The following is a 26,236-nucleotide window of genomic DNA, read 5'->3' as shown; positions in this document are numbered from 1 at the left end:
TAATATTGTTAAAATCAGGAACATCTTGTCTTAGAGTGATGCAGAAAAACTAGTCCATACATTTGTTACTTCTATATTGGACTACTGTAATTCTTTATTATTGGGCTGTCCCACATATTCTCTGAAAAGCCTTCAGTTGATCCAAAATGCTGCAGCCAGAGTTCTGATGAGAACTAACAGGAGAGATCATATTTCTCCAGTTTTAGCTTCTCTTCATTGGCTCCCTGTTAAATTCAGAATAGAATTTAAGATTCTTCTCCTCACATATATTTTCCTAACAGAGCACTTCGTTCCCAAACTGCAGGTTTACTTGAGGTTCCCAGAGTTTCTAAAAGTAGAATGGGAGGCAGAGCCTTCAGTTATCAGGCCCCTCTCTTTGGAACAAGCTGCCAGTAAATGTCCGGGAAGCACACACCCTCTCCTCTCTGCCTTCAAAACTTTCCTTTTTGATAAAGCTTAAAGTTAGGGATCGTTCAGGTGAGCCTGAAACATCCCATAGTTAAGCTGGGCTGCTGGGGGGCCTCATCTGTCACACCTTTCCTCACTTTGCTCCCCCCCCCCCCTCCTTTTCATTTATCTAATGACATTATGTACATGTGACATTATTGTGGTCACTTGTGTTTCCTTGTTCCAACAGGTATCCTTTGAATGCTGTTGCGGTGTTTCACCCCCCCCCTCTTTTCTGTCTTCTCAAACCCCAGCTGGTGGAGGCGGATGGCCACCCTTCCTGAGTCTGGTTCTGCCAGAGGTTTCTTCCTGTTCAAAGGGAGTCGTTTCTCTCCACAGTCGCCTCAGGCACGCTCAGGACGGGAGGTTGGACTGAAGACAAGTTTTGGTGTAATCTGTTGGATTTTTTAGCTAGGAAATTGTTTTTCAATTGGTTCTATATAATTGGATTATTTTGAAATTAATTAATCGGATTATGATTACAATGAATTGAACTCCAATTGGCTTGAATTGGACTGTATTATTTAAGTGCCTTGTTGTAATTTGGCGCTATGTGAGTTAAACTGAATTGATTTGATTTGAAGTAGAGCAGTTACAGAAGTGCAAAGTAACTTCTAAAGGTAGGGAGAGATGCCCCAGTTCTGGTTTCACTATTGCGGAAACAAACAAAAACTGTTTGGATTGAGACTGCCTGGTGCAAAAGGGATGGCAGCACCAGGCATTTCTGAGAGGAACACAGTGGTCGAGAGAGGGAGCATAAGCCTGTGTGACTGAGTTAGACTTTAGTTTCATTTCTGTACCAAGAGGCACAGTTCTCAGGAAACTACCCTGTAATACACAGAAATGATCCTTCAGGTAAAAATTCTGAACCTGTGTTTATCACCATTAACTAACAACTTAGGGTACATAATTGTTTACAATTTCCAACTCAGATCTGTGGCCTTTCTGTCTGGAGTTTGTGTTAAACCAGTGACCTCATGTTTAAATCAGGAGTTTAACGCCCACAGCCCGCTGCTAATATGTCACCATTTTCTTCATCAGGAATGGCAACTGTTGTCTTTACACATCGCAAATGTCAATATCATCACTCAGCAACAAGAGTGGAAATGTCATCAATGATGCAACAGGAGCTGTATCCCAGTAGAGGACTGAGGAAGGAAAATGTAGCCACTGAACTATTTTTAAGCCGGTATTGTGAAATTACTACATATTTGCCATGGACCAACACACATGTTTTACAGTGCCATCAGACTGCGTTGACCATACATAGTCTGTTCCAAGTGTTTGGTGGCATACTGAGTCAGATATGGTCTGATATGACATGTCTGAAAGACAAATGCAAGATAGTCAGAGAAGGACGACTGGTCATCGATCAGAACACCTGGCTGTCTTGTATCCTTTATTGGGGAGACGGCTGAAGAGACAATTTTGATGTTGATATCGTGTTGGATGAACTGATTGGCTGGAGTGTCGGTTAATATCTGTCTCTCTTGTATCTTCAGTTTGCAATACAACATTGGTATTGTTGGACTCTGTTGATTGGTTTTTCAACAAAATCAATGTGTTAAAATGGCGTTGGGTTTGTCGTGCATGCTGGTAAATGTGGACTATTCATATGTTTAAAGAATATGCAACCTCCAGTGGTCATGAGAGCAACTGTGCGTGAAGGGTAAAAAGGATGTCCATGATGTCCACGCTGCCTTGTGAAAATACTGTATTTTTGCCTTAACCATGATCCATTTACAACCCTAACCAATGTTCCCTCTAATTTTTCATGTGTCTGGGCATACACACAAGCTCTCTGAGCACACTGAGGACCACTGTGAGCAACATAAGATGTGCACGCTGTGGCCACACACCTGTTCAAAACCTTGGATCATTGCAAGTTACATGGCTTATTAGAAGATGCCTGTAACACCATTCAAAGGATACCTGTTGGAACAGGGAAACACAAGTTAATGACCACAATAATGTCACATATACATAATGTCATTTAAGAAATTGAACAGGGGAAAAAGAGAGTAAAATGAGGTTGGTGTGACAGATGAGGCCCCCCAGCAGTCTGGGCCTATAGCAGCTTAACTATGGGATGTTTCAGGGTAACTTGAGCCATCCCTAACTATAAGCTTTATCAAAAAGGAAAGTTTAAAGCCTAGTTTTAAAAGTGGAAAGGGTGTCTGCTTCCCAGACATTTACTGGCAGCTTATTCCACAATAGAGGGGCCTGATAACTGAAGGCTCTGCCTCCCATTCTACTTTTAGAAACTCTGGGAACCTCAAGTAAACCTGCAGTTTGGGAACGAAGTGCTCTGTCAGGAAAATATCTTACAATGAGATCTTTAAGATATGATGGAGCTCGGTCATTAAGAGCTTTATATGTGAGGAGAAGAATCTTAAATTCTATTCTGAATTTAACAGGGAGCCAATGAAGAGAAGCTAAAACTGGAGCAATATGATCTCTCCTGTTAGTTCTCATCAGAACTCTGGCTACAGCATTTTGGATCAGCTGAAGGATTTTCAGAGATTTAAGGGCCTGAACAAACGACCGACATGATCGTTTCAGCTGAAGGACTGTTACTCTGATTTGGTAAGAGTCACACAGACCTCTCAGGTCATCTGGAACAAGTTAGCCTGATTCAGTTTTCTGCAATCTGATTATGTTTTCTTTATTCTTAAATCCAATTGATATGTTTATGTTTATATTGCCTCCTTCTCTAATGTGAAGCACGTGTGCGATTAAATGAGCCTTACATAAATAAGTTGATTTCAGTCAGCATAACTGAAGACACCCGTGTGGCGGAAACTTTAAATGCACGTGACTTGAGGTAATGCAGCTTAAAGTGATACTCCGGAGTAGATTCAACCTGGGGTCATTTGAACCGTGATATCCAGCCAAGTAGCCCACCCGCAGTTTTTTCATATTGGCTGAACATCAGCTGAGTTACTGAGTTATCCCGAATAGCTTCGTACAAGGGTTAATGGATCCTGGTCCGTATCTCCAAAATTACCACACTAAAATCACATGCCATGACACCAAACTTCTACAGTAGTACAAATATGGTCTGTACTCACCAAACGATGCATTTGGAAGTTTGAAAATAGTCCAGGAGTTTATTATTATCAACACAAGCCTGATAGCTTCTCTGCAGCTAAAGCTGCGTCTACGTCACTTCAGAGAGCTGGGAGCTTCAAAGTAAGATGAGGGTTGATCTACTACTGTAGACAACAAAGTATATGCTATATTCTACATGCTTTTTTTTTATGAATTTTTATGTTGTAGAGTTGTGAAGTTATTTTATCAATGGAGAAACTGAGCAGCCTTGCTCATACATAAGGGCATACATAAGAATATTACTTGCAACAGAGGGAGACCCTTTCAGAGATGACATCACAAAAATTACACATTAGCCACATTACCAACACCAGTGTCTACACAGAACCAATCTGAAAAGATTGATAGAGAACATATTTGTTGTTTTCACGTGGGGACACAAGCCTTTGCCTGATGTAAAGTGGTTGTGACAGGATGAAACCGATGCCTGTCATCATATCTTTTTCCTCCTTTCTGCCCAACCATATGTTGCAATGTATCCTTTGTGAAAAACAGAACCAAAAATAAATAGGTCTCCAGGCTTCTTAAGGGACATTCAAAGTTCTTCTTTGGATGTTGGCTGCCTTTTGTTCCGTTCTCTGTCAACATGATCCCACACTGCTTCAATAATGTTGAGGTCCGGGCTCTGGGGAGGATTCATCCCTCCATCAGACCTGTTGCCACTGATTTTCAGTCCACTTCTTGTGTCATTTGGCACAGCTCAGCCTTTTCTCTCCGTTTCCCCTCCTTGAGAATGGCTTTCTTGACCGCCACAGTTCCATGGAGACCATTTCTGATGAGGCCTCAGTGAACAGCAGATGGATCAACTGAAGGTCCAGATAAAACCAACACCGAACAGAACCACTTGAGAAACACTACTGTTAAACTGTCATTAATAGAACAAAGTTAGCAATAAATTAAAAAAAATAAGCGTACAAAAAAAATGGATGTGTGAAACATTCATAGAGAGCTATGTATAAGCAAATAGCAGACTACAATATGACTCTGGCTTTAAAAGTCGAGCTATCAACAGTTCAGAGTGAACTGACAAGGAATGTGTGAAAACAAATAATGTAAAAACTGCAGCAGTTGGATACCCGCATGTGTCTCTGACTTTTAGTTACTTTAACTACTGATACCTACCAAATCCAGACTCACGTGTGGCCTCAGAGCACCCCTGATATGGCCTGTGTGTGCGTGCCTGTGTGTGCAATAAAACTGCAAATTCAGCTGAAAGTCTTTAAAGAAAGCCCGGATTTTCCATCTCAGTATACTTATGTGGCTGTTTAGAAGCACTTCTTAGTGATTTGTAATTACTGTAGTAGTTGCACTTTACAGGACATACCAGCTTACGCATATTCAGTGGGAGTGAGCGTGTAAATGAAATGCCATTAAAAACGAGAGAGGAAAATGAAACATTTAAGTGTCTCTAATGTGGTTTAAAGCTCTAATCAAAGCCATGTGGGGTCAGGGAGGGGAGATGAGAGTGGCATTAAAGTGAAATAAAGTTTACATTTTACAGGAGAGGCTCTTTGGCTTTGGCATGTCAGTATGAGAGGGTTGGGTTTTAAAAAGTCCCACCATAGCGCTCTCATTCAGGTCTGGAGAGAAGATGAAAGCCTTGGTGTCTTTTACAGTTTGGGGAGTTTTTAATTCAGACAGGGCTGATCCTGTCATCCAAATAAAAGAAAGGAAAGGAAATAACACTCAGGAAAAAAAGAGAAGATTGGCTTTTCCACCGAAAGAAATATGTTACATTTGAAGAACTATAAAGTAAGTTCTTGAAATTTTCACTGGTCAATGTTGGGTTTTCCATGAACTTCCAGACACTACATACAAAAACTGCTCCGGATTTACCTCAGGTGTGAGAGTATAAATAGCATCCAAATATCCCCCACATGCACCCCTCCAGTAGGAACGGTGACTCCGCAGAGTGGTATGTCCGGGAAAGCTATGGGTTAATTCAAGACTAGGAGCAAAACCTGTTGCCAATTAGAAGCAGTGAGCGCCACATGTGAGCGAGACGTAGCTATCCTCAAAGGGGGCAGAGAGGCGCGTGGAAGCAAGCTGAGGAGTTGTGCAGTCAAGATGAGTTGCAGGTACATACACGGTGGCTAATATGACGATCAAACAGGGTCCACAAAACTGAGGGATTAAAGGGGCACCATTTCTTTGTGGCCTGTTTACATTTGATCTGCTTTGGACTGCAACATGGCGACTATTTCTGCATTTTCGTTACTCTTTGTCATCACTGCGCTCACCACGGGGAGCGTCTCTGAGGTGTGTCGGGGGCCGCGCTGCTTTCCTGGACAGAACTGGAGCAGATCGTGCGTTGGAGCGCACTGCCAGGGGCGCGCGGAAACATCCACGTCCCGACGGCAGCCACATCACTCCGCACAATCCAGGACGGAACATGCTTATCCGAGTTATCAGCAAGATGCTCATTTTAGCCAGCACCGTGTCCAGAGCGCGCCTCTGCAGTCCTACACCATCACCCAGCCTCAGCATGGAGGTATTACGCAGCGCGCTGGCACAGATGGCACCAGGAGGACGAACCCGAGGACCATCACGGCGGAGGTATTTCATCCGGGCTGCGCCGGTGGCAGTTGTCCGACTACCGTCTCTCATCACCCCACGAGTGATGATAGTGTAACGCGGGACTGCAAGGGGATTGGATGTAAACTCTCCTCGCGGATGCGCCAGAAGCAGACACCGTGCGTCGGAGACGGTTGCAATGCGCATACAGGAGACGACGGGAGAGAGAACTATTCACCTGTGCACGTGACGGACAGAGCTGCACAGTTTCTGGGTGAGCTCCCGGACTCGAGCTCGGATCGTGGAGCTTGGATACAGCTGACATGTGACATGAAGCCAGGTCAGTGTCACTCTGCGGGTGATGGATTTATAGCTCAAATAAAGCTTTATCGGTGTGAAAAAAGACACTTAATCTCAGCTATAGTTTTCTGTCTTTGCCTTAGGCTCAAATGAGGTTCCCTCAGAAGATGCTCTTGTCCTGCAGCTGCAGCTCTCCAAGAGCCAGGAGAGGCTGGTTGAGGCCCTCCGGGACCAGCAGAACGAGGTCAAGGAGCTGCAGAGCCTCCTCAGTGAGCAGCAGGGGACGCTGGTCAGCCAGCAGAGGGAGATAATGGAGCAACAGAGGAGGATGTATGAGCAGATGGAGCAAGTATGGCTGCTGTGATTGATGATGAGGAGGACCGTAATAACTGGCTGTTTAGTTACTGGGCAGAACAAGCCCCTAATCTAGAAAAGTGTTATTTTGATTACAACTGAACTTCCTGCATAAGTCCGAATCCATGTGCGGATCACAGGGAGAGGATGTACTGTGAATTACCGCAATCAAGATAAAAGAAGGCACATAACAACCAAACACTTTGTACTTCAATTTGTATGCAATGTACTTTGAATTGCATGATTATGCTGGAACTGTTTAAATGTTACCCCCCCCCCCTTAATTCCAGGTAAAAGCCCAGTACAACGTACTGATGGACAGTATCAAACAGACATCTTTCCAGAACCTCCAGGGGGACCTGGACAGTCACATGGAAACATTGAGTGGGCATGTTGGAGCCCACCAAACACAACAGGCGCTTTCTTTGCACAAAGTGGATGTGGAGGCCAGCGTCATGGAGGTGAGCTGCAAGTCTACTTCAAATAACTTGTGAAAAACTCTTACATCTGACAGCTCAGTACAGTACCTGTAACAGTACATGGTCACTACTGTTCAGTACATCTCTCAGTACCATGATGTTTGCTGCGATCAGGTGGGTCGGCCCCAGCAGGCCTGTGGCAGCTGTGGCCCTGAGGAGTACTGCAGCTACAGCAGCGGCAGTCCTCGCTGTGAAAAATGCACCGTCTGTCCTCCGGGTTTCTTCCTTGTGGCCCAATGCTCAGTCCATGCAGACAGGATCTGCCAGGTTAGCATTTCAGTTTTTTGGAATAGTGTTCTTTTTAGCTTACTGTGGGGGACAACATTTTGATTTGACAGCCTAATGCTTTAGAGAGAAAAAAAACAAACAACCCTTATTCTGTGGTGAGCAATACCAAATGTATTTTTTTTTAAAAACAATTAAGAAGCTTTTTGATGACTAAACAAGTAAGAGGGATTAAAATGACTTTGGAAGGACGGAGAAAGCTTGTGGGTCCACTGTCTTCTCATTTCTGTAAGTGACTAAAAGTGACAGTTTGGTCGTCGTTGCAGGATAGAGATGAATGTCTCGAAGTAGCCAATTTGTGTGGCGATCAACAGAAGTGTTTCAACACTCCAGGTACTATGACATACTTTGTAATTGTGAAAATATTAAAGCTTGTATTTGTTCACTTCTTTCTCTCTTCTTGCCCTCTTTTGTTATTTTAATTTTAGACTATAGATTTGCTTAGTCCACTCCTTCCATCTTGTCTCCCCAGGTGGATTCAGGTGCCACGGTATGACCATACGAGACGCCAACTCTGGAATGTGTAGCCATGGCTACTTCTTCAACTCTGACATGGACGAGTGTCAGGCCTGCAACGAGTGTGACGGGGAACCTGGGATTTCCCCCTGCACCTTTATCACAGACGCCATCTGCTCTGGTCCTGCTGCCGGCGACAGCGCGCTGTCTCTGTCATGGTCCGGCGACGTGAGTCTGCAGGGTGCCAAAGGCCGTGCCTTGACTCACGCTTTCTCCAGCCTGCAGCTTCACATCCAAGGAAGAGGCAATGAGGGTCTGGTTTCAGCTGAGGACGGGCAGCTGGTACTGAGGCAGCACGGTCTGGTGTGGCTGGACGAGGATCTGGCAGTGAGTCACGGCTGCCGCAGCTTCATCCAAGTGTGTCTGCGCGTTAACAACACAGATGGCTCGGAGGGCCACGACCTGAGTGGCGTGCGGGTGGAGCAGCGGGAGCGGAGGTCCCTTCAAAGCGTCAGCATCAGCGGGGTGGCAGAGGTGTCCCCAGGTCACATCATATCCCTCTTCCTCCGGAGCGCCAGCCAACACTGTAACCAAAGCAGTGAAGGTCTGCAGCTGTACGACCCCTCCGCACCTCCGCTCAGCCTCCTCTGGCTTTCTCATGACACCGGGGCTGTTGCAATGACAGCACAGGCGATGGTTTCTGCTCATTATCACACAAACTATCGCCCAGTCTTCCAGACCACCTCCACCTCTGACCCTTACGTAGTGGGGCTGACCCATGACGGCCGTGGGATCCGCTTTGCAGAGAGCGGCACGGTGCGCTTTGTGTTCCAGCAGGCGCTGTATTCTATGGGCCAGGCGTGTGTCACAGAGGGCTTTCAGCTTCTGGCATATCTAAACCATAATGGATCTGCAATGGAGTTGTTCCGTGTCTTCAAGCCAGGCGTCCACTACCGGGATACGTCTATATCTCTGGCTGGAGCCGCTAATGTCAGCCCTGGGGACACCATTGGCTTTGAGATCCTCTCTCCTGCTCAGTGCAACGTTCGCTTCTTCGGTGACGAGACGGGCATCAGTCTTCTGAGTTTGTTTTGGGTCCCAGCTGCCATTTCCTCCTCTCTGTCTGCCTCCGTGGCCAACAACGGCCTTCCCTCAGGAGCCGTTCGAAACAAGCCTTTGTTCTTCCACCAGATCAGTCCAAAGGTGTCCCAGATGGGGCTTCTGGGGAAGGGATCTACAGATCAGAGATGGGATTTTGTCTTCAGGGAGAGTGGCACAGCCAGTATAGCTCTGGACCTCAAACTCATTCACTCCTGCAATTTGGTCAAGGTGACCCTGCTCAGGCGAAGTTATTCCGAAAGGTCAGGAGTGGGTGGCGAGGTCGAGGGGCAGCGGCCGGTCCCCTTAGCCCAGCAGGTGGCTGGCCAAATGCCTGAAGGCAGCCAGTGGGCCAGCGTGAGTCTTCGGGCATCCTTTCAGGTTCATAATGGCACGGCTGTTTTTTTCTTACTGGACTGTGTGCGTGGACGGGTCAACCACATCAGCCATCAAACAGGAAGTGGGGTGTCAGTCCTCTGGGTGGCAGCATGATGAGAGGAAGACAAAACTTTGCTATGCTGCTTCTTCATAGAGCCAGCCACAACATTAAAAGCCACTGAAAATGATCGTGTCATTACCATACAGAGTTCTGCTGGGAAAGCTTGGGTCTTTGGCATTCACGAGGGTGTCATGTTCACTTGCGCTACCAGCCTAAGCATTGTTTCTACATTCCTAATCAGGCAAAGCTTCCCTTGGAGGACAGTGTACCTCACCACTCTACAAAAAAAAACTGTTTAGGAACGGCTAAAGGAACACAACAGTAGAGCAAATGTCATCCCAAACAGTCTGCTGCCAAAGTTCTGGCACCAAACACCACGGATCATCCCACAGGTCCTGTGCCTCAATTGGTCACAGACATTTTTGGATCTTGGTTTTTAATGTTGTAGCTGATCAGTATGTGTTCTCAAGTTCAGAAGACCAGATATTAAGCCATTTATGCAATGATCTAATGTCACTCTCTTGGTTCCAGATGGGAAAGAAACAAAGAAACGTCTAAGCTGACTTTTCCATAAGTAACAAAATAAATACACCAGCATCTTTAAGACTATCTAATCACCAAAGGTCCAGTTTGTTAATTCTGTCCAAAAGCTAGTAAATAAGCACCAACACGCTTTGTGATTCTTTTTTTTAAAAAAATTCGAGACTATATGGCTTCTCCTGCTCCCTATGACTCTGATGAGTAAAGCTATCTCCAGACTGCAACTTTATATCCAACTGGGAAATATATAGTTGTGTTTTAAAAGCTTCTGACTGAGTCGTTGGTTGTTTTTTTTTCTGTAGCATTTTCAAAAGATTGATTTCAGACGATAAGCCCCACATCAAGTGCTTCTTTGATGGCTGCCAATCAAGAACAGGAGTGTTCTTTGTATGCAGCGAACCATAAATCCTCCAAACTGCAGTAAGCACCATACTGCGCCTTCCCCTGTGCAGCGTTACACACCAAACATCAGGAAACCTAAGTTCCCTGTAAAGCTCCAAAAGTCAGGGCAAAATCCAGCTGTTTCCTTCTACCTATGTAGTACTGCAACAATATTGTAGTAGAGTAGTTGTTGGTGTAGCTGGTTACCAGCACTCTTATCTCCTGGAAATCCATCCTCCTGTGAACACACCTTAACAATAGTAACTCTCTGCTTATTTCTGATTGATTTTGACGTGAGAAACCTTTAGTTTATTTCACTCTGACAGCCATTTTAAATCAACCGTGGAGTACTTAAAAGGTATGAAAGATTACACATCAGTCATATTTTAATGGTTAAGAATCATTAGTGCATTAATGGCTCTAAAAAGCTATTATTTGACTGCATCTTTATGGAAATAATTTCTCATACTTGAGCTGTCTGCTTTTCATGGTGTTCAAAATGTCATGTTTCTCATTTGCTCGTCTTTTGTTTATATAATTCAGTTACTCTGCTGATGCCAAAGGACATTCAGATCATTCCAATTGCGACTATAGCATTTTCTGCTGGGGCTGGTTTGCATTCAAAAGTTGTGGTTTTTAAGAGCATATGTTTCATGTTAGCCACCATTTTCTTTTGTGAATATCTTCTGCATGCCTTGTTTAATGACCACCTTGCACATATAGACTTCAAGAGAGTCACTAAGGTCTTGCAGCAATTAAACTACTTATTTAAATATTAAAGCTTTCGCACCTAGGTAGTGTTAACCCAAAGTAATCTACAATAAAGTGTATATTTGAATTTTTCTTTTCCTGTAAACCCAATAAAAAGTTTTGTTTTTCCAGATTTTATTACTGTGGTGCAACCGTGTATGGACTCTGCTTTGTGTAGCATGAAGTGCACTCATATTTTTTTTATTTATTTAAAAGTAATGGTTACAAGACAAAGCAACTTTTTTTCCTCTTACTTGTGGAAATTAGAATCCTTAATGATGACACACTGCTATGCTAATTGCAGCACATGTAGGGCTTCTAGCTTCAGACTATAGCTTCACAATGGCTTCATATGACAAAGCTCATGGTGGCTAATCTTGGCTAACATAGCATAAATGCTTAGTTGCATCGCTTGAGACTGTTTTTAAAATGTATCATTTTTATTAAGTCGTGTAGTATAAAGTAGTTATAAATTGTCAGGGATTATCTCCAGTAGACAGCAGTCTGAACACTTGCAGTTTGGAGAATACGGTTTCCTGAGGGGCGTGCTGAGCTAAAAGCTATATTTTTTTTATGCCTCCTCACTTCTGCATCATACAGTTACACAGACTGTGTCCATGGACATGGCTTACGTTGCCACATGGAGATCGCAACACAGATGCTCTTGCTGTCTCATGCAAGACGTGTGTTATAAAAATCCACAATATAGCTATTCGCTGAACTGCTATGAATTTTTTACATTTGTGTAAAATGAGCATTTAGCTTGGCTTCCCCCTTTGAGAATTTGTCTCTGATTTTCCAAAGTGAGAGCACTCTCAAGAGGAGAAGCAGGAATAGTGTCAATTTATAGGACACTGCTGCTTGTTAAAATTGCTTTAGCAGAGTTAGTACAGTTATTATCCAGTAAATATCCACGGCTATTCTTCAGCAAATTTAAGACGAATTAGAATTCTAATAGTGAAACATCAATAAAATCTGATATGATCTAAGAAAAGTTTCCTCTACTGCCAGGAATGCTCTTATTTGAACAAAGCAAGCTTCACCCCAAATTTCTCAAACAAGGTGAGCTGATTAGCTTGTGTGCGCCTCTCACATCGGGCCTCAGAAATGTGGAGACTAAATCAAACATATTTGCTCCTGGTAGAAGCCAGCAGGTGTTTCCTATTACTCATCAAAGGAAAGAGGTCCTTTATCATGAACTTGAACAGTTGGAATTATATTAGCAGGGCAGATAACTTGCTAATGGCCTTCCTTCTTTCCACCAGTTAGTCTTAGAGTACTTTACCGCTTTGGCACAAGATCAAAAAGCAAACTCTGATCCTGGGCATTTTATATGAAAACCAGCAGAACACTTGATGTCATTATTTGGTTTCTTTGAAGTCATAACTTCCAGGTTTGTGTGTGCTGTAGACTAGTTAATAAATCATAACTCTTCAGGGATCAGTGACATTATTATGTAGGTTTGGAGCCTCGAGGTCAAAGTTTCTCTCGCTCAAAGTTTCTTGACCAAAGCGTTACCATGAATAAAACACGTGCAACATGGGTCATGAGCTTTTTCTACAAAGCATGCTCGAATTTTGTCAAAATCAAAGATGGGAGGCCAAAGAGAATAACCAGACAACAGAAAGAGAGCACGTCATGTGACAAACTGAATCCTCCTCCAGGGTAGTGAGTGACTGGCTGGATGAGTTATAGTAGTCTGAGAGGGAAAAATATTTTAGGGAAAAAGGTCAGAGCCCCAACGCACAGACGGCGGAGCTCTGCCTGGTATGAGCACTGGGCCAAGCACATTAGTACTGTGGGTAATAGAGTACAGATGGAGGAAAAAAAAAAAAAAAAACATATGTATTTTTAACTGGGTATGAACTATATGTGTGGGGATGTTATTTCTGTAAAAGATGTTTAGTTTGTTCTTTAGTATTGTGTTGCTCCCCCTGCCCCATCAGTCACTGAAAGTCCCTTATTTCTTTTTAAAGTGACAGTTACGCACATCAAGCTTGTGTCCATAAATGCGTGGACTCTAAACCTCCACAGGCAGCTGGGAGGTGAATGTGCAGAGAGCAGGTGCACTCAGAGCCTTGACAATGAGACGAACGAGGATCATTAAAGAAGCCGTGAGAAGTCTTGAGAAAGAAGCCCAACCGATGCAAAGGTGAGAAATTCGACCGATGGTGTCAGCACATCTGGAAACTGTTCACGCTTGTTTTGAACTTTTCTTCCCACTTTGAACTTATCCAGAGATGTCCCACAGTTTTTGTGCTCCGAAGTAACTGTTTTTAGGTAAATGCTATAGAAACCAACCGGTGGGTAGCCTTGAATTATAGGCCACCAACACAAATAATATAGAATAGTAACAATTTCAGGAAATCCCGACACCTACAATTTGAAATGATCATAATGCTCAATACAGTGTGGTAAATCACAAAATATTATGGGCTATACATGTTTGAACATTTTCAACCACATATGATTTAAAAGCCATGATTTGATCAAACATTTCCATTCTTCTAAAATGTAAGCACAGACAAATGGCACAACACTGCCCTCTACAGGAAGAAATATGAAATAAATCAATTCTGGTGGAGTTAAAATTTATTAACACTTCATATATACCGTGTACTTGTAAAGATAGCAAATGTCCTTTAAATGTATCTGCTGACAGAGTTGCTATGTGACAATATAACAGTATATTATACTAATTACTATTCATTTTAGTTTGAAATAAAATTAGTCAGAGCTTAAATATCTGATTACACACAGTGTGACTATTTTCATAGATTGCACTTTAGGGATTACAATTCCAATAACAAACAATTCCACAATATTACAATACAGTCACTGAAAAACAACAGGAAATGACCAAACGGTGTCTCCAAATGTGAGGGCAAGGCAGCTTGCGGGCTGTGATTAGGGAAAAAAAAAAGGAAAAATTAAAAACCCCTATTAGCATAAAGGGTTCTGACTACATAAAGCCAGAATTGAATTCTTAAAGCATGTGAGCCTTTGATAAAAAGGTTGTACTACTGTCATATATAATAAATTACTTTAAGGTATTCATATATAGGGGATTACAAATGATAATTCGGCACTTAAGTGTTGCAACAGAAAGTAAATTGTGCATCGTTCTAATTCTATGACAGATGTGTTTGAGGCTAGCAGTGAAGTTAGCGGACGACAGACGATAGAAAGCTTTACATGCTTTATGTTTAGAGGTGTTAAATAAGCTTCAAATGGTGAACTTTGATCGAAAAAACCCCAAATGACTAAAAGGAGTTCACTCATATCTCTTTGGATAAGATGTAAGTAGGATGCCATGATGTTATGAACCTCCGTAACAGTTCTGTAAGTAACAGTTCTATAAGGCTACCATAAAGTTGTTAAAATGACGACAAATACTCAATGCACCTCCACTGAAAGATGGTCTAAAAGTGTAAAGACGTTTCACTGAGATCATGTTCTTGACAAAAAAAGTATGTGTTAAAAAACTGCAAGTTCACCACGTGTCAAACACTGAACTGTAAAACATTAAGTTGTTTTTTTTTGGTCCGTGCTGCAAAGAGAGCTGAGTGTCTCTGAGAGTGAGAAAGGCAAGAGTGAATGAGTGACCCCCTGTGCGAAGGGTAAGCACAGAGGAATGACCGGGTCATGTAGCATGTCATGGTTAAGTAGGGCCAATGAGAGAAAGGTAAAAATGCTTCAGTGCAGGATCTCGATGAGAAGGCGCTTAAAGTCTCCGCCACACTCAGAGTCCAGGGCATCTTTCAGAGTGACATCGTACTTCTCCAGGTACATGTCCTTCACTGTCTCCAAGTCAATCTGTGGGTTGAAGATCAAACTGTAAACCCTCTTGAAGTTGACATTCATAAAAAGACCATTTAACCTGCTGATAACTAAGCTCTTCTTTGACTGTTTTTTTTTTCTCTTTTTAAAAACAGTTTTAGCAAGCCGCAGATCAAAAGAATAAAAAATGAATGAATGTGTGCACAGGTCTCCGTTTCTGGTAAACTCAACTTTTTGGACCACCGACCACTTTATTAAGAACATCTGTGACATCTGTTCAGCACAACAGCTCTACACTACCTGAGTACAGCTTGATATCTTAATGCCAGATATTCCCAATTTGGTGTCGCATAAACCGCACAGGTCTGCTGGTGTTGGTTAACAACCAGAATTAGCATCTCATGCCACAAAACTGACAAAAAGCTGCATGACCCAAACTATTTTTGGTTTTCCTATATCTACCTACAATGGCATGGACTGTGGCTGTAACTACATAATAACCTTTAATGCCCCGATTAAATATAATATATAGATAAAGATGATAATGCTCTTCTTTCTTTCCTTTTCTACAAAGAACATTGATCCGTTACAGTTAGAGAAAGAAAGAAAGAGCACATATTACACCAGTTTTCTCTGCATTTGCTTCCTGTGCGTTTCCGGATGGAATTTGAGATCCTTTTACTGTTCTCTTAATAGCTCTTAATGGTTATAGTTATAGTCCAAAATATTTATCCGATTTGCTTTTGGTTTATGAACGTCCTAGAGCATCTCAGGTCTTCAGACGCTGCTCTCCTATTAACTCCTAAACTTCAGACCGGTGCGGCTGTTTTATTATATCTTTGTTGCTTTTACTACTTCTGTAAAGCCCTCTGTGCTACAAATTTTGAATGAAAAATACTACACAAATAAAGATTGATTGATATGAATGTATTACCCACAAAAAGCTAATAAATATGTCAAAACAAAACAGCTGTTTGTTAATATCTGTGTTTGGAGCTATGGTGGCCTCATCGTTGTGGCTCGTGCACAAATATTTCAAAAGTGAGCTGTACGTATCCCCTAAAATGTTCACAGTTAAGAATAAACAAATAGAATTTTTTAAATATGGTTCATGTATGTATTTCATCAGTCATTCTTTAAACTCCAATGGCTCAGGCAGAGGAGCCGTTTCAGTGTTGGGATGTCTGAGAAGTTACTGTGTTCAGGTACGCTCAATAGTTAAGAAAATCACAACAACATAATTCATCTATTCATGTCATATCCTGCAGCATCAACGATAGTCACAAGACTCTTTCCATGCACGAAGGGGTCTCCCCATCACCTGAGATATCTGTTATTCTAGCACAGATAGCTGACAGTCAGCATTTCTAAGATAGCAAGATTAGCTTTCTAATAGGCTAGTCTTAATGTTAGCAATAGCTTGTTTTCCTCAGGATATTAGAAAATCTTAACTCAAAAACATTCAATCCTACGACTAAGACGTGTGTAAGCCGTATAACTAAGCACTCTAGCACTATTTTCTTTTCTTACTCAGGATCTCAAGGGAGATGAACCACGATCATCCTGCTACTCAACTTACTTGAAGTAAAAAAGCATTTATCAGTTTTTCCTGACACAGTTCACAGTGCTCTCTGAGCTGAACTTTTCTGCATTCTACATTTGCAATCTTACTTAATATAGTGGAATAGCCTGTGCAGTTCGCTTCTCAGGGAACTAAAGGGCAATAAGAGTGGACAGCTTCTGTGCACGACTTCTGGTATGTGGTTTGAGGTGCACTGTGTAGGAGATGAAATGTTAGGGTCTATATTTTGAACATCATTACAAGAAGCCTGACTCAGTACTCGGTGGTATATTAAATGAGTGGACAGTTCCAACACCGTTCTAGTCAGTAGTCACAGCAGGAAATGCACAGGTGCATTGATGATGCTTGCAGTCCACTTTGGGGGTAAAGATCCTGCAGTCGAGCCTGCTGGCTCATTGTAAAGGTTTACCAAAGCACTAACAGGATCTCATTAAGCCCTCATTAATGTCATTCAGTTTTGTTTTCAATAAACCTTTTAGTTGTGAATTATATTTGGAATACAAGAAGCATATTTCAGAATTTTGTTGTTTTTAAAAATGTTTCAATTACACCGTTTCTGAGGCTGGCTATTGTGTAACGTAGACCTGTGGTTTCACAATAATGCCTGTAATACCATCTCAAGAGCATAATTACACACTGAGACCTGGAAACACACTTGCCTCAGAGCGGCCTACGATGATGCGAATAAGTGTGTCCTCATCCGTGCCCAATCCCTTCATCGCGGCATTGAGACGTCTGGCAAAATACAGCTGGGGGTTCTTAGCACACCTCACTATAAATCGCACACAGGATTACAGCAGGTGTTAGTGAAAGAACTGATAACAGATTTGAGATTTAAGTGACTTTTGCATGAGCATGCTCCTCCTTACCAAGGGCAATGTAGCAGTCCTTAAGAGTTCCTGTGGCCTCAGAGTCAATGGTGTCCAAAATGTCTGTTCCCGAAAGCTGAAGAAAAACAAATTAATCCACAATCGAGCCACTTAATAATATAAATATGAATAACAAGAGTGCCAAAAAAAACCAAAACAATTCAGCAATATGAAAACTACAAAAGTATTTTTTTCCCCTGTAACACTTTATTCGTACGTACCGACTCATAGGCCTTAAAGGTGGCCTGAAGCTGCAGGTAGTTCCTGTGTGTCAGGATGTAGGTGAAGGTTGACTCGTCTGTGCCGAACCTGCCCTCTCCTGCCTGGTCAATACAAGGGCGAACAACATTTGTTTCAGTTTTCAGTATTGGAAATCAAAATGGATGACATTTGATTACATTTGAGTGAGAATAAGTGTCTATTTCACACTTTTGGTCATCATTTCTCACAGAAATAGTAAGAAATTTTAAGTGAACTGCTGCAAGCTAGAACTGTGCTTCCTCTGTGTTACAATGATGAATGGAACTGCGGAAGGGATTTAAGGAAATTTCTTAAGTGTTTAAAAAGGATGCATTTTTCTGGTATATTTGTGTGTCTGTGATGATAAAGCAAAATCAAATATTCCACCTTTGAATACCCAGTAGTGGGCAGTACACTTATAAAGCTTCAGGATGAGGTTGACTAATGTCATTAGCATTAGCATGTCAATAAACAGGCTAATGTATCTTTATCAGTGCACCACAAGGCAAAAACGTTAGCATGTTTGTTAACTTGACTAGAATAAGAAGAGAAGAATTGTCAGCAAAATGACAAAACTTCTCCTTTTATAGAGGTGCTCACACTAACTGATGATGATCAGATAATTAATAAATTGAAAGACAGTGTATTTTTTTTTTTTAACATGACTGTTTGTTGCACTTTGTCTAAACTTTTCACATATTTTAAAAGCAAATATTCTGCAGCAGCTTTATTGAATTAATTCACAAAATAATAAATAGTGTGCACTTTAACTTTAGACGAATATTATCATACATTCTACAAATTTTAACGAGAAGCATTAGCGTTAGCATGTCAACAAACATGCTAATGTATCTTTATCAGTGCACCACAAGGCAAAAACATCTTGACTAGAATAAATTGGTGAATTTAGATTACCGTAGCCAACCTCGTCCTAAAGCTTTATGTATGTATGTATTACTTATCTAGCTTTGGTTATTACATTTTGGATGGTGACCATGCAGTCTCTTTCTGACAAGTAGCAACAGCCATGACAGTAGCTCTGTGAGGTTTAACTGAGGAAGAAAGTTGTGTTTTGAGCTAAATGCTAACATCAAAGTTGTTAACAGTGAGCTTGTTTGTTATTTAGTACGTTCTGAAAACGTGAAACATGAAATTTGATTCATTAGCTGTACATTTCCAGATGATGATATTACAATGCTGTAATAAAAGCTGCAGCACACCATTAAAAAAAAAAAAAGCTATGATATCAATATGTGGACATTTGCATAACTAAATGAAGAACAGCATTAACTTGCATTGGCCCATAATTTGGAGGAATTATTCAGCACAGCCCCTGTCTGAGAACACACCTCAAACAAAGAAGCAGCATCTTGTTCGGCTAAAGCTTCATCCACCTCGTAGCCCTCATCTCTGCTCGCCTGTAATAGAAACACGAGAGAGCAGTGTGAGGTTCAGAGTGGGCGAGCCGAGAGCGTGAGGGAAAAATCTTGCCAAGCTCAACCAAAGAGACTGGATTACAAAAATAACATTAAACATTTATGGGATAACAATCATCTGTTCCACATTAATGGGAAATATCTGAAGACCACTAAAGCTCATTGGAATGGCATTGCTGTGGAACATGAGTCACACTATTTGTCTGTTTTTTCAGAGGAAGGAAAAAGAGAGGAAGCAGAAAAGGGTGGGGGCGGCAGGGAAAGAGCTGGAGATGGCATAAAGGCCTAAACATGCCAAACAATTTGACAAATGTCCGAGTGGGCGAGCACAACACAATTCTGCGAGTCATTATGGGAGAAAAAAAAAAAGCTCATTTCTGTTTCTCCTCAAAGCTTCCTTCCAGATTCAAGCAGCTGTGCTAAAAGTGCAGAAAGTGGTTGGAAATATTCATCAGTTTTCTACCTGCAGCAGTGACATCAACAGGTTCCTCACGTCTCCACTGGTATCATCCTCAATATCCGTCTCCAGGTCATGCTCAAGCACTGCAGGGGGAGATACATAATTAGTTCAGTCTGGTGCTGATCAAACTCTTCTCACAAACTCACAAACAGGTTTTCAATACCTATGTGGAAATCCCCACGACAGATTTTATACTGAGTGAAATTTGACCTCAACATGGATCAAGTCAGACAGAATGACAGGGGCAAGTGAGTCATTGAACCATGATGACATAATTGAAGAAGAATTTCCCAGTTTGGTTAACAGGCCACATTTTCTAGGAAAAAAAATAACATCAGATTGCTTTTTTATGACTTAGCAAGAGGAAAACATACCCTGAACATATGCCTCCTTGTAGCTCAAGATGTCCTGTGGGGGAAAATGAAAATGGAGCTCAGTAGAGTGAACATCTTGCATCATCTCACAATTACATCTGAGAAACAAGGATGCTCATCTCACAGTCTTTTTTTTTCTTCTTTTCTCCGAAACTTCAAGGCCCAAATATGACCTGTTCCGTATTCTGACAACAAAATGCAGCGCTGCTCTCAACCATGGCATTCATAAACTCTTCTCTACAGACTAAAGTTTTGTCTGGTGTTCTAGCTTTGATGCATTCGTAAGGCTTGCTATTCCATTCACAAAATGACATCATCACTTTTATATGCATTTTATTACAGAGAATCAAACATGTCACTGGGATGGATGTAACCGCTTTAAACTGGTTAACATAAACTCTAGTTTGTTCATGTAAATGATGAGTCTTCCACATTCCAGTGATAGTTATGGAGTTCCACAGGGTTCTGTGCTTGGACCGCATACATTTCCATTGCTAAGCTGATGACTTTCATGGTATCTATGCCAGATGAAATCAGGGAGGTCACATACATGTAACCTTATTAGAATGAGCAGATAGTTCTCTGAAAAGCCTTTAGCTAATCCAAAAGGCGGAAGCAAGAACTTGCAAAAGATTATTATTTCTCCAGCTTTAGCCTCTCATTTATCCTTCCTAGCTGCATGTGAAATCCAGAATCAAGAATTCCTCTCACATACAAAATGGTACATTAAATAATCCACATTGAAATAACTCCTTTTTAACCTTGTCTTGGTTCTAAAAGATGCCTTACATGAATTTCTCGTGTGTGTGTGTGTACGTATGATCTATATACAGAATGCAACACTTTTTCTCTAAAATCACACACCAATAAACATATTGGGGCAGTGTGAGTTTGTACAGTGTCTTACCCAAGGGGACCAACCAGCCATCCATCCATCTTATTAGAAATTAATAGACTTTATAGTCATTGAACTGAGGTGTTCCTATACGCCAACCGTAATCTCTCCAACAGGAACCTGTGTCTGCCCTGACATTATGACCAGAACACCTCCACATGTCAACTGTACTCTGAGCCCCTCCCAGACATCCGGGGTCCTCACCCCGATAATTGAACTCTATTATGTCTTAAAGACCTCATATTACCATGTTTTTTTTTCAACTGAGCGCTTCAATTTCAAAGAGCAGACTAACCAGTGGTGCCTGGAGTCTTTGAAAGTAGAATGGGAGGCAGAGCTTCCAGTTATGAGGCTCCTCTCTTGTGGAATCAACTCGCAGGTTGGGTTCAGGAGGCTACTTTTTTAAGATTCAGCTTAAAACTTCCCTTTTAAATAAAACTCATACTAAGTGCTGGCCACAGTGCTCGCAGTTAACTTAACTTCTATTAAAGCATTCGTGTGTCTAAAAGAAATACTGTAGGGTGTTAACCTGAGTTTATTGAAACTTCGCTGCTGTTCAGAGCTTCAACTCTGAACAGCAGCGAAGAGATTAACTCAAGTTAAACAAAGACTTCCAAGCCGTGTGACTGAAAATGTCCTCGTGGTTTTCCAAAGAGAAAGACATTGCATTTTGACAGATGCAGTCAAGTCAAATCTCCCACCATCGTTTTGTGACTTGAGCCTCAGCTCCGCAGCTCCGAGTTCCAGAGTGAACGAAAGCAGAGGCACAATGCACCGGTCCGTGATTAACCTTCAAGTACCGCCAATCAACACACCTGGTTTGTGGCGGTGCACAAGATCTCGACCAGCACGGCTTCGTCCGTGCCTGCCCCTTTCATGGCCTTCTTCAGCTCCTTGGCGAAGTAGACTTGAGGAGCGTCCAACATGGCAATGGTGGCTTTCTCGAAACTACCTGTCAGCTCCTTCTTCAGGACTTCCTCCAGCTCCTGAAAAATAACACAGAGCTCAAAGGATCAGTGTGTGTGTGTGTGTGTGTGCAAAAGAAAACAAAGACAGGCAGGTGGGCGGGTACTCACGTCATCATACTTTTCAAAGTAGGCTTGTTTGATTTCCACGCGCTGCGTTGCAGAGCGATTGGCCAGGATTTGAATAATGGCCTCTTCATCTGTGCCTGGAAAACAAAAGAAATGATCATCATAATGGTTTGATTTAAGACGTTTTTTTTTCCATCACAGCAAAAAGGCTTAACAAACATAGTTTTTAAGGCCTGCTACATCTTCTCTTGTCCTCCACTTGTCCAGTTTCCTCAATTTTTTAGGACAAACTGCACTCCATGCTGAGATATGCAGAATTTCAATTTCATCAACATCTTTGTTGGGAATCACCTTTAGGTACAAAAATACCCTGATATGTCTGTCAAACGGTGTTCTCTTTGGTATTTTTCATAGATGGGGCTGAGGAAATTGGGCTGCTTGTGACAAATTGCCAAAAGATGTCATTTAAATTCGGGTCTTTGCTAAGTTGTTTCTGTTATGTTCCGACACAACACTTGTTCATCCCTTGAGTTGGGTCCCTTTTTGATGCCTGAAGGATTCAGAGGCCAGAGTTAAGTGGTTTTGATGAACAAAAACTGAAAACAGTCAGCTGGACTGAAAATGAGTGAAAAAGCAGCCAAAGTCCAAAGAAAAGCTTTTAAGGTCTGGAAAACTACTGCTCAAGACCACTTTAAAAGATCACAGGAATTTGTATCTAAGAGAAAGAGCATAATGCAAAGCTACACCTGGAAAATGTGTGTACTTACCTAACCCTTTGCATCCTTTTCGAATAGCTTTTATATCAGCTGTGACATCAAATTCCTCAAATGGGACTATGGTGGGCTAGAGAACAAGACATGGGCAATAAGAATGAACATTATTATTAACAATCAGATCTATAGCATTTCACTAAGACCTAAAAGTAAACAAGGAGTGAGGAAGTTAAATCTTTAATCATAGACTGGTTAATAGGCTGATATAAAGCTTCAGTTGTTATGCTCTGAAGCCAGACTACAGGGCGAGGTTGTGTAAAGGATTAGCTCTGTGTTGCATCCTGGCATTTAAGTCTGGGGCTGGGTGCCGCCTGTGTGTGATCGCTGAGTCATGGAGCAGCAGACACTCTCCTCTCCTCTCCTCTCCTCTCCTCTCCTCTCCTCTCCTCTCCTCTCCTCTCCTCTCCTCTCCTCTCCTCTCCTGCCCTAAGCTGAACACAATGCGGCCTTATCGATCTGACTGCTGAGAAGTCCCCTGTTTCCCCCCTCTGCTGCCTCCTGGGCCCCACCAGGACACACTCCCTGCGCACGAGTTAACTGCGCCAGCGGCGACGCAGGCGGCCTGCGCGCAGCCAATTCACTCAAAAAGTCTCCTTTTCATCTCCCGAAAAAAAGTAACAACATTTAAGTCCATTTGGACGTTGTCTGTGTCACTCTCTGACACTTCGGTGAGCTTCTCCTCCCTGCTGATTTCTATGACTTCAATGCTGCAAACTTTTCAGCTTTAAAACGGCGCCTTTAAATGGAATGAACGCGTTCACAGTGTGTTTGGGAGCTGTAGTTCGAGTTAAAAAAAAAAAAAGAATCGCTTTTCTTACCTGCACGTTGCCCATGTTCGTCACGATTATCCCCGCTGTGAGGTGACGGATTGGAGCTGCCTGGCGTGTGTGCTGGTGGATGCGGGATGGGCTGCTCCTGCAGGGGCTCAGCCCCGTCCGCTGCGGCGGAGGTGACGTCACCGCGGATGGAGCGCGGTCAGGTGGAGGCACCAGAGATAACAGCGGTTGGCACTGACTAGCTGGTGTTTATTTACCAAAGTATTTATTTATTTATTTTTTCCATGTGCGACATTTGCACATGTTTTGAGCCTGACTGCAGTTTGGTGCCGTGTTGCCTGTTTGTAACTGAGTCATTATAACCAAACATCTCCACTTTGGTCTGCTCTGTCCAAAGGACATTGTTCCAGAAGTCTTGTGGTTTGTTCAGATGTAACTTTGCAAACCTAAGCTGTGCTGCCATGTTGTTTTTAGAGAGAAGTGGCTTTCTCCTGCAACCCTTGTTCAGTCTTTTTCTAACTGTGCTGTCATGAACTTTAACATTTAACATGCTAACTGAGGCCTGGAGAGTCTGAGATGTATCTCTTGTTTTTTTTTATTGCAGTTTCTCAGAGCGTTGCACAGTCTGACCTTGGGGTGAACTTGCTGGAACGTCCACTGTTGGGAAGATTGACAGCTGTCTTGAATGTTTTCCACTTCTGAATAATCTCTCTCTCTGTAGAATAATGGACTATAAATTATTTGGAAATTACCTTAGAACCCTTCCCAGATTGCTGGGCAGCAACAATTGCTCCTCTAAGATAATTGCTGATGTCTTTCCACCTTGGCACACCTGAATGCTTCAGCCCAGCAAACTGACAAAACCTCTGCTTTTATAGAGGCGCTCATACTTACTGATGATGATCAGATAATTAATAAATTGAAAGACAGCGTATCTTTTTATTTTTAACATGACTGTTATGTTGCACTTTGTCTAAACCTTTCACATATTTCAAAGGCAAATATTCTTCAGGAGCTTCGTTGAATTAATTCACAAAATAATAAATAGTGTGCACTTTAACTTTAGACTACTTTTATCCTACATTTTATTGTTTAATACAGGTAAATCCATGCATAAATGGCTTAAATGCACCATTATATTTATTGGATATTTTTTCTTTGATGATCATGAATTTTGTGTCTGCAGGCTGGAAGTCATCTGGTCACCCAAGCATTCATGGATAAGCACCTATTTTGAACTCATGCAGCCCCAGAGCGTCACTTTACGACATTTGTGCTTTACTGTCAGGGCCAAACATTCACTGTGTTGGCCCCTGTCTGTTCACACCAGACAGGCTGGAACCCATCTGAGCCACAGTGCTTTACTTAAATCTCATGTATCAGGCTGTTTTGTGCTGCAGAGTAAACAGCCTTTTCTTGGATGCTGTCCATGAAGGCGGATGTTACGCAGTGTCCTTCAGTCTGTCTGAGCTGACGTTGAAACAAAGGCCATGTAATAAGATTGGCCACTGCAGCGCATATTAGTGTAGCTATCTGTAGCTCCTCATCCCTCCCTCTTACTGCTGCAAATGTGTTCCTATACATTTTTTTTTAACTGCACAATCATTTTCCATCTTTATTATGATCTTCATGGAGTCTCGTGGTCGTTGTTTGTAAGCTCTTCCAGAGACTCTTAAGAGTAAGGAGCCATTGTGCTGACATATGAACAGGCTAAGCATATATGTCCAAAACTCCAAAGGTTTTACTGATCACAGATATGTTCACTTTATGAATTTCTGCTTTGGGGTCATGATTTTTTTTAAAATTATTTTTATTTAAAAACAAGATTTAGGGAGTTGATACACTTTGAAATCACATGACCTTTAGTTAGCATCACACAGGGATGTACTAAACTCTTTTGAATGCTTTTGTGGCAGAGAGCTCAAATACAACAGCTCTTGCAATAGCAGTTCCATGGAATATACTCTGCGTCTACACTAAACATTAATACACCTATACACATTATTTTTGACAGACGTTGTCATGCTATCTCATTGTAGGAGGATTCACATCTGAAAAACAGGGATTTTCCAGTGCAGAAATACTCTGCTAATTATAAGTTTATCATGAAAACATAATGAAAAGCTGTGTCAGTGCTAACAGAATAAGTATATTAAAAGGAAGAAAGTCTGAGATGTATAGGAGTGGGAGAAAATGTAGCATAAAAGGAACTTAATTAAATACAAAATGTTAAAAGAACACTTGGATACGCTGCTGTACAAATGTTTTGGTTATCTGCTTAGGTCCTTATATTTTGCTTCCAAGCAGCCAGACTTTCTTCTAATCTTTTTAAAGTGGTCTTCAGCAATAGTCTGACGGGCTATGTGAAGGTCTTTTAAAGTTTTTCTTTGGACACTGGACACTTAAAACCGATGTATGAATCATTCATGGATAAAAAAGAACATAACTCAAGGAATGAAATAGTGTTGTGTGTACGTGTAACAGACAACTTCCATTTCTACAGTTGCATTTGTTCGGGATGCCAAAGACAACACAGTCTGACAGACATTAAGTAGTATATTTTTGCACCAACAAGGCGAATCCTAAAGAGCTATTAGCTGAAAAGTTGGCACATCTCAGTATGGTCTGAAGTGTGTCCATAGACTGGACAAGTGGAGGACAGAAGAAGAAGTCTCAGGTCCAAAAACCTATCTATAGCAGGAACAGTATCTGAAAGGAATGTCCTTAAGAAAGAAGAAAAAAATCCAGCAAAGACCTGAGAGATGCATCTGGACCTTCAGTTGATCCATCTACTGTTCACTGAGGCCTCAGCAGCAATGGTCTCCATGGAAGGGTGGCTGTCAAGAGGTCTTATGGAAGGATG

At 41.9% G+C, this 26,236-nt stretch overlaps 2 protein-coding genes across 2 annotated transcripts; one reads left to right on the top strand and one right to left on the bottom strand.

The window, feature by feature from the left end:
- Window positions 1-5,580: 5,580 nt before the first annotated feature.
- LOC142399537 (uncharacterized) lies at window positions 5,581-9,536 on the top strand. The gene is made up of 6 exons (XM_075484263.1): window positions 5,581-6,412; window positions 6,516-6,721; window positions 7,017-7,187; window positions 7,320-7,472; window positions 7,757-7,823; window positions 7,963-9,536. The coding sequence occupies exons 1-6, from the start codon at window positions 5,749-5,751 to the stop codon at window positions 9,534-9,536; spliced, it is 2,835 nt and encodes a 944-aa protein (XP_075340378.1). The 5' UTR covers window positions 5,581-5,748.
- Window positions 9,537-13,728: 4,192 nt separating this feature from the next.
- On the bottom strand, window positions 13,729-23,541 carry LOC142399306 (annexin A13-like). Its single transcript, XM_075483900.1, has 11 exons — window positions 23,416-23,541; window positions 22,592-22,667; window positions 21,867-21,961; window positions 21,606-21,776; window positions 19,896-19,929; window positions 19,525-19,604; window positions 18,975-19,043; window positions 17,607-17,708; window positions 17,386-17,461; window positions 17,176-17,288; window positions 13,729-14,970 (listed from the first exon to the last, which is right to left on the bottom strand). The coding sequence occupies exons 1-11, from the start codon at window positions 23,428-23,430 to the stop codon at window positions 14,851-14,853; spliced, it is 951 nt and encodes a 316-aa protein (XP_075340015.1). The 5' UTR covers window positions 23,431-23,541; the 3' UTR covers window positions 13,729-14,850.
- Between the last annotated feature and the right edge of the window lie 2,695 nt (window positions 23,542-26,236).

The sequence above is a fragment of the Odontesthes bonariensis genome, chromosome 14, assembly GCF_027942865.1.
Source record: "Odontesthes bonariensis isolate fOdoBon6 chromosome 14, fOdoBon6.hap1, whole genome shotgun sequence".
Lineage (NCBI taxonomy): Eukaryota > Metazoa > Chordata > Actinopteri > Atheriniformes > Atherinopsidae > Odontesthes > Odontesthes bonariensis.
This window is presented reverse-complemented; position numbering and strand designations above follow the sequence as displayed.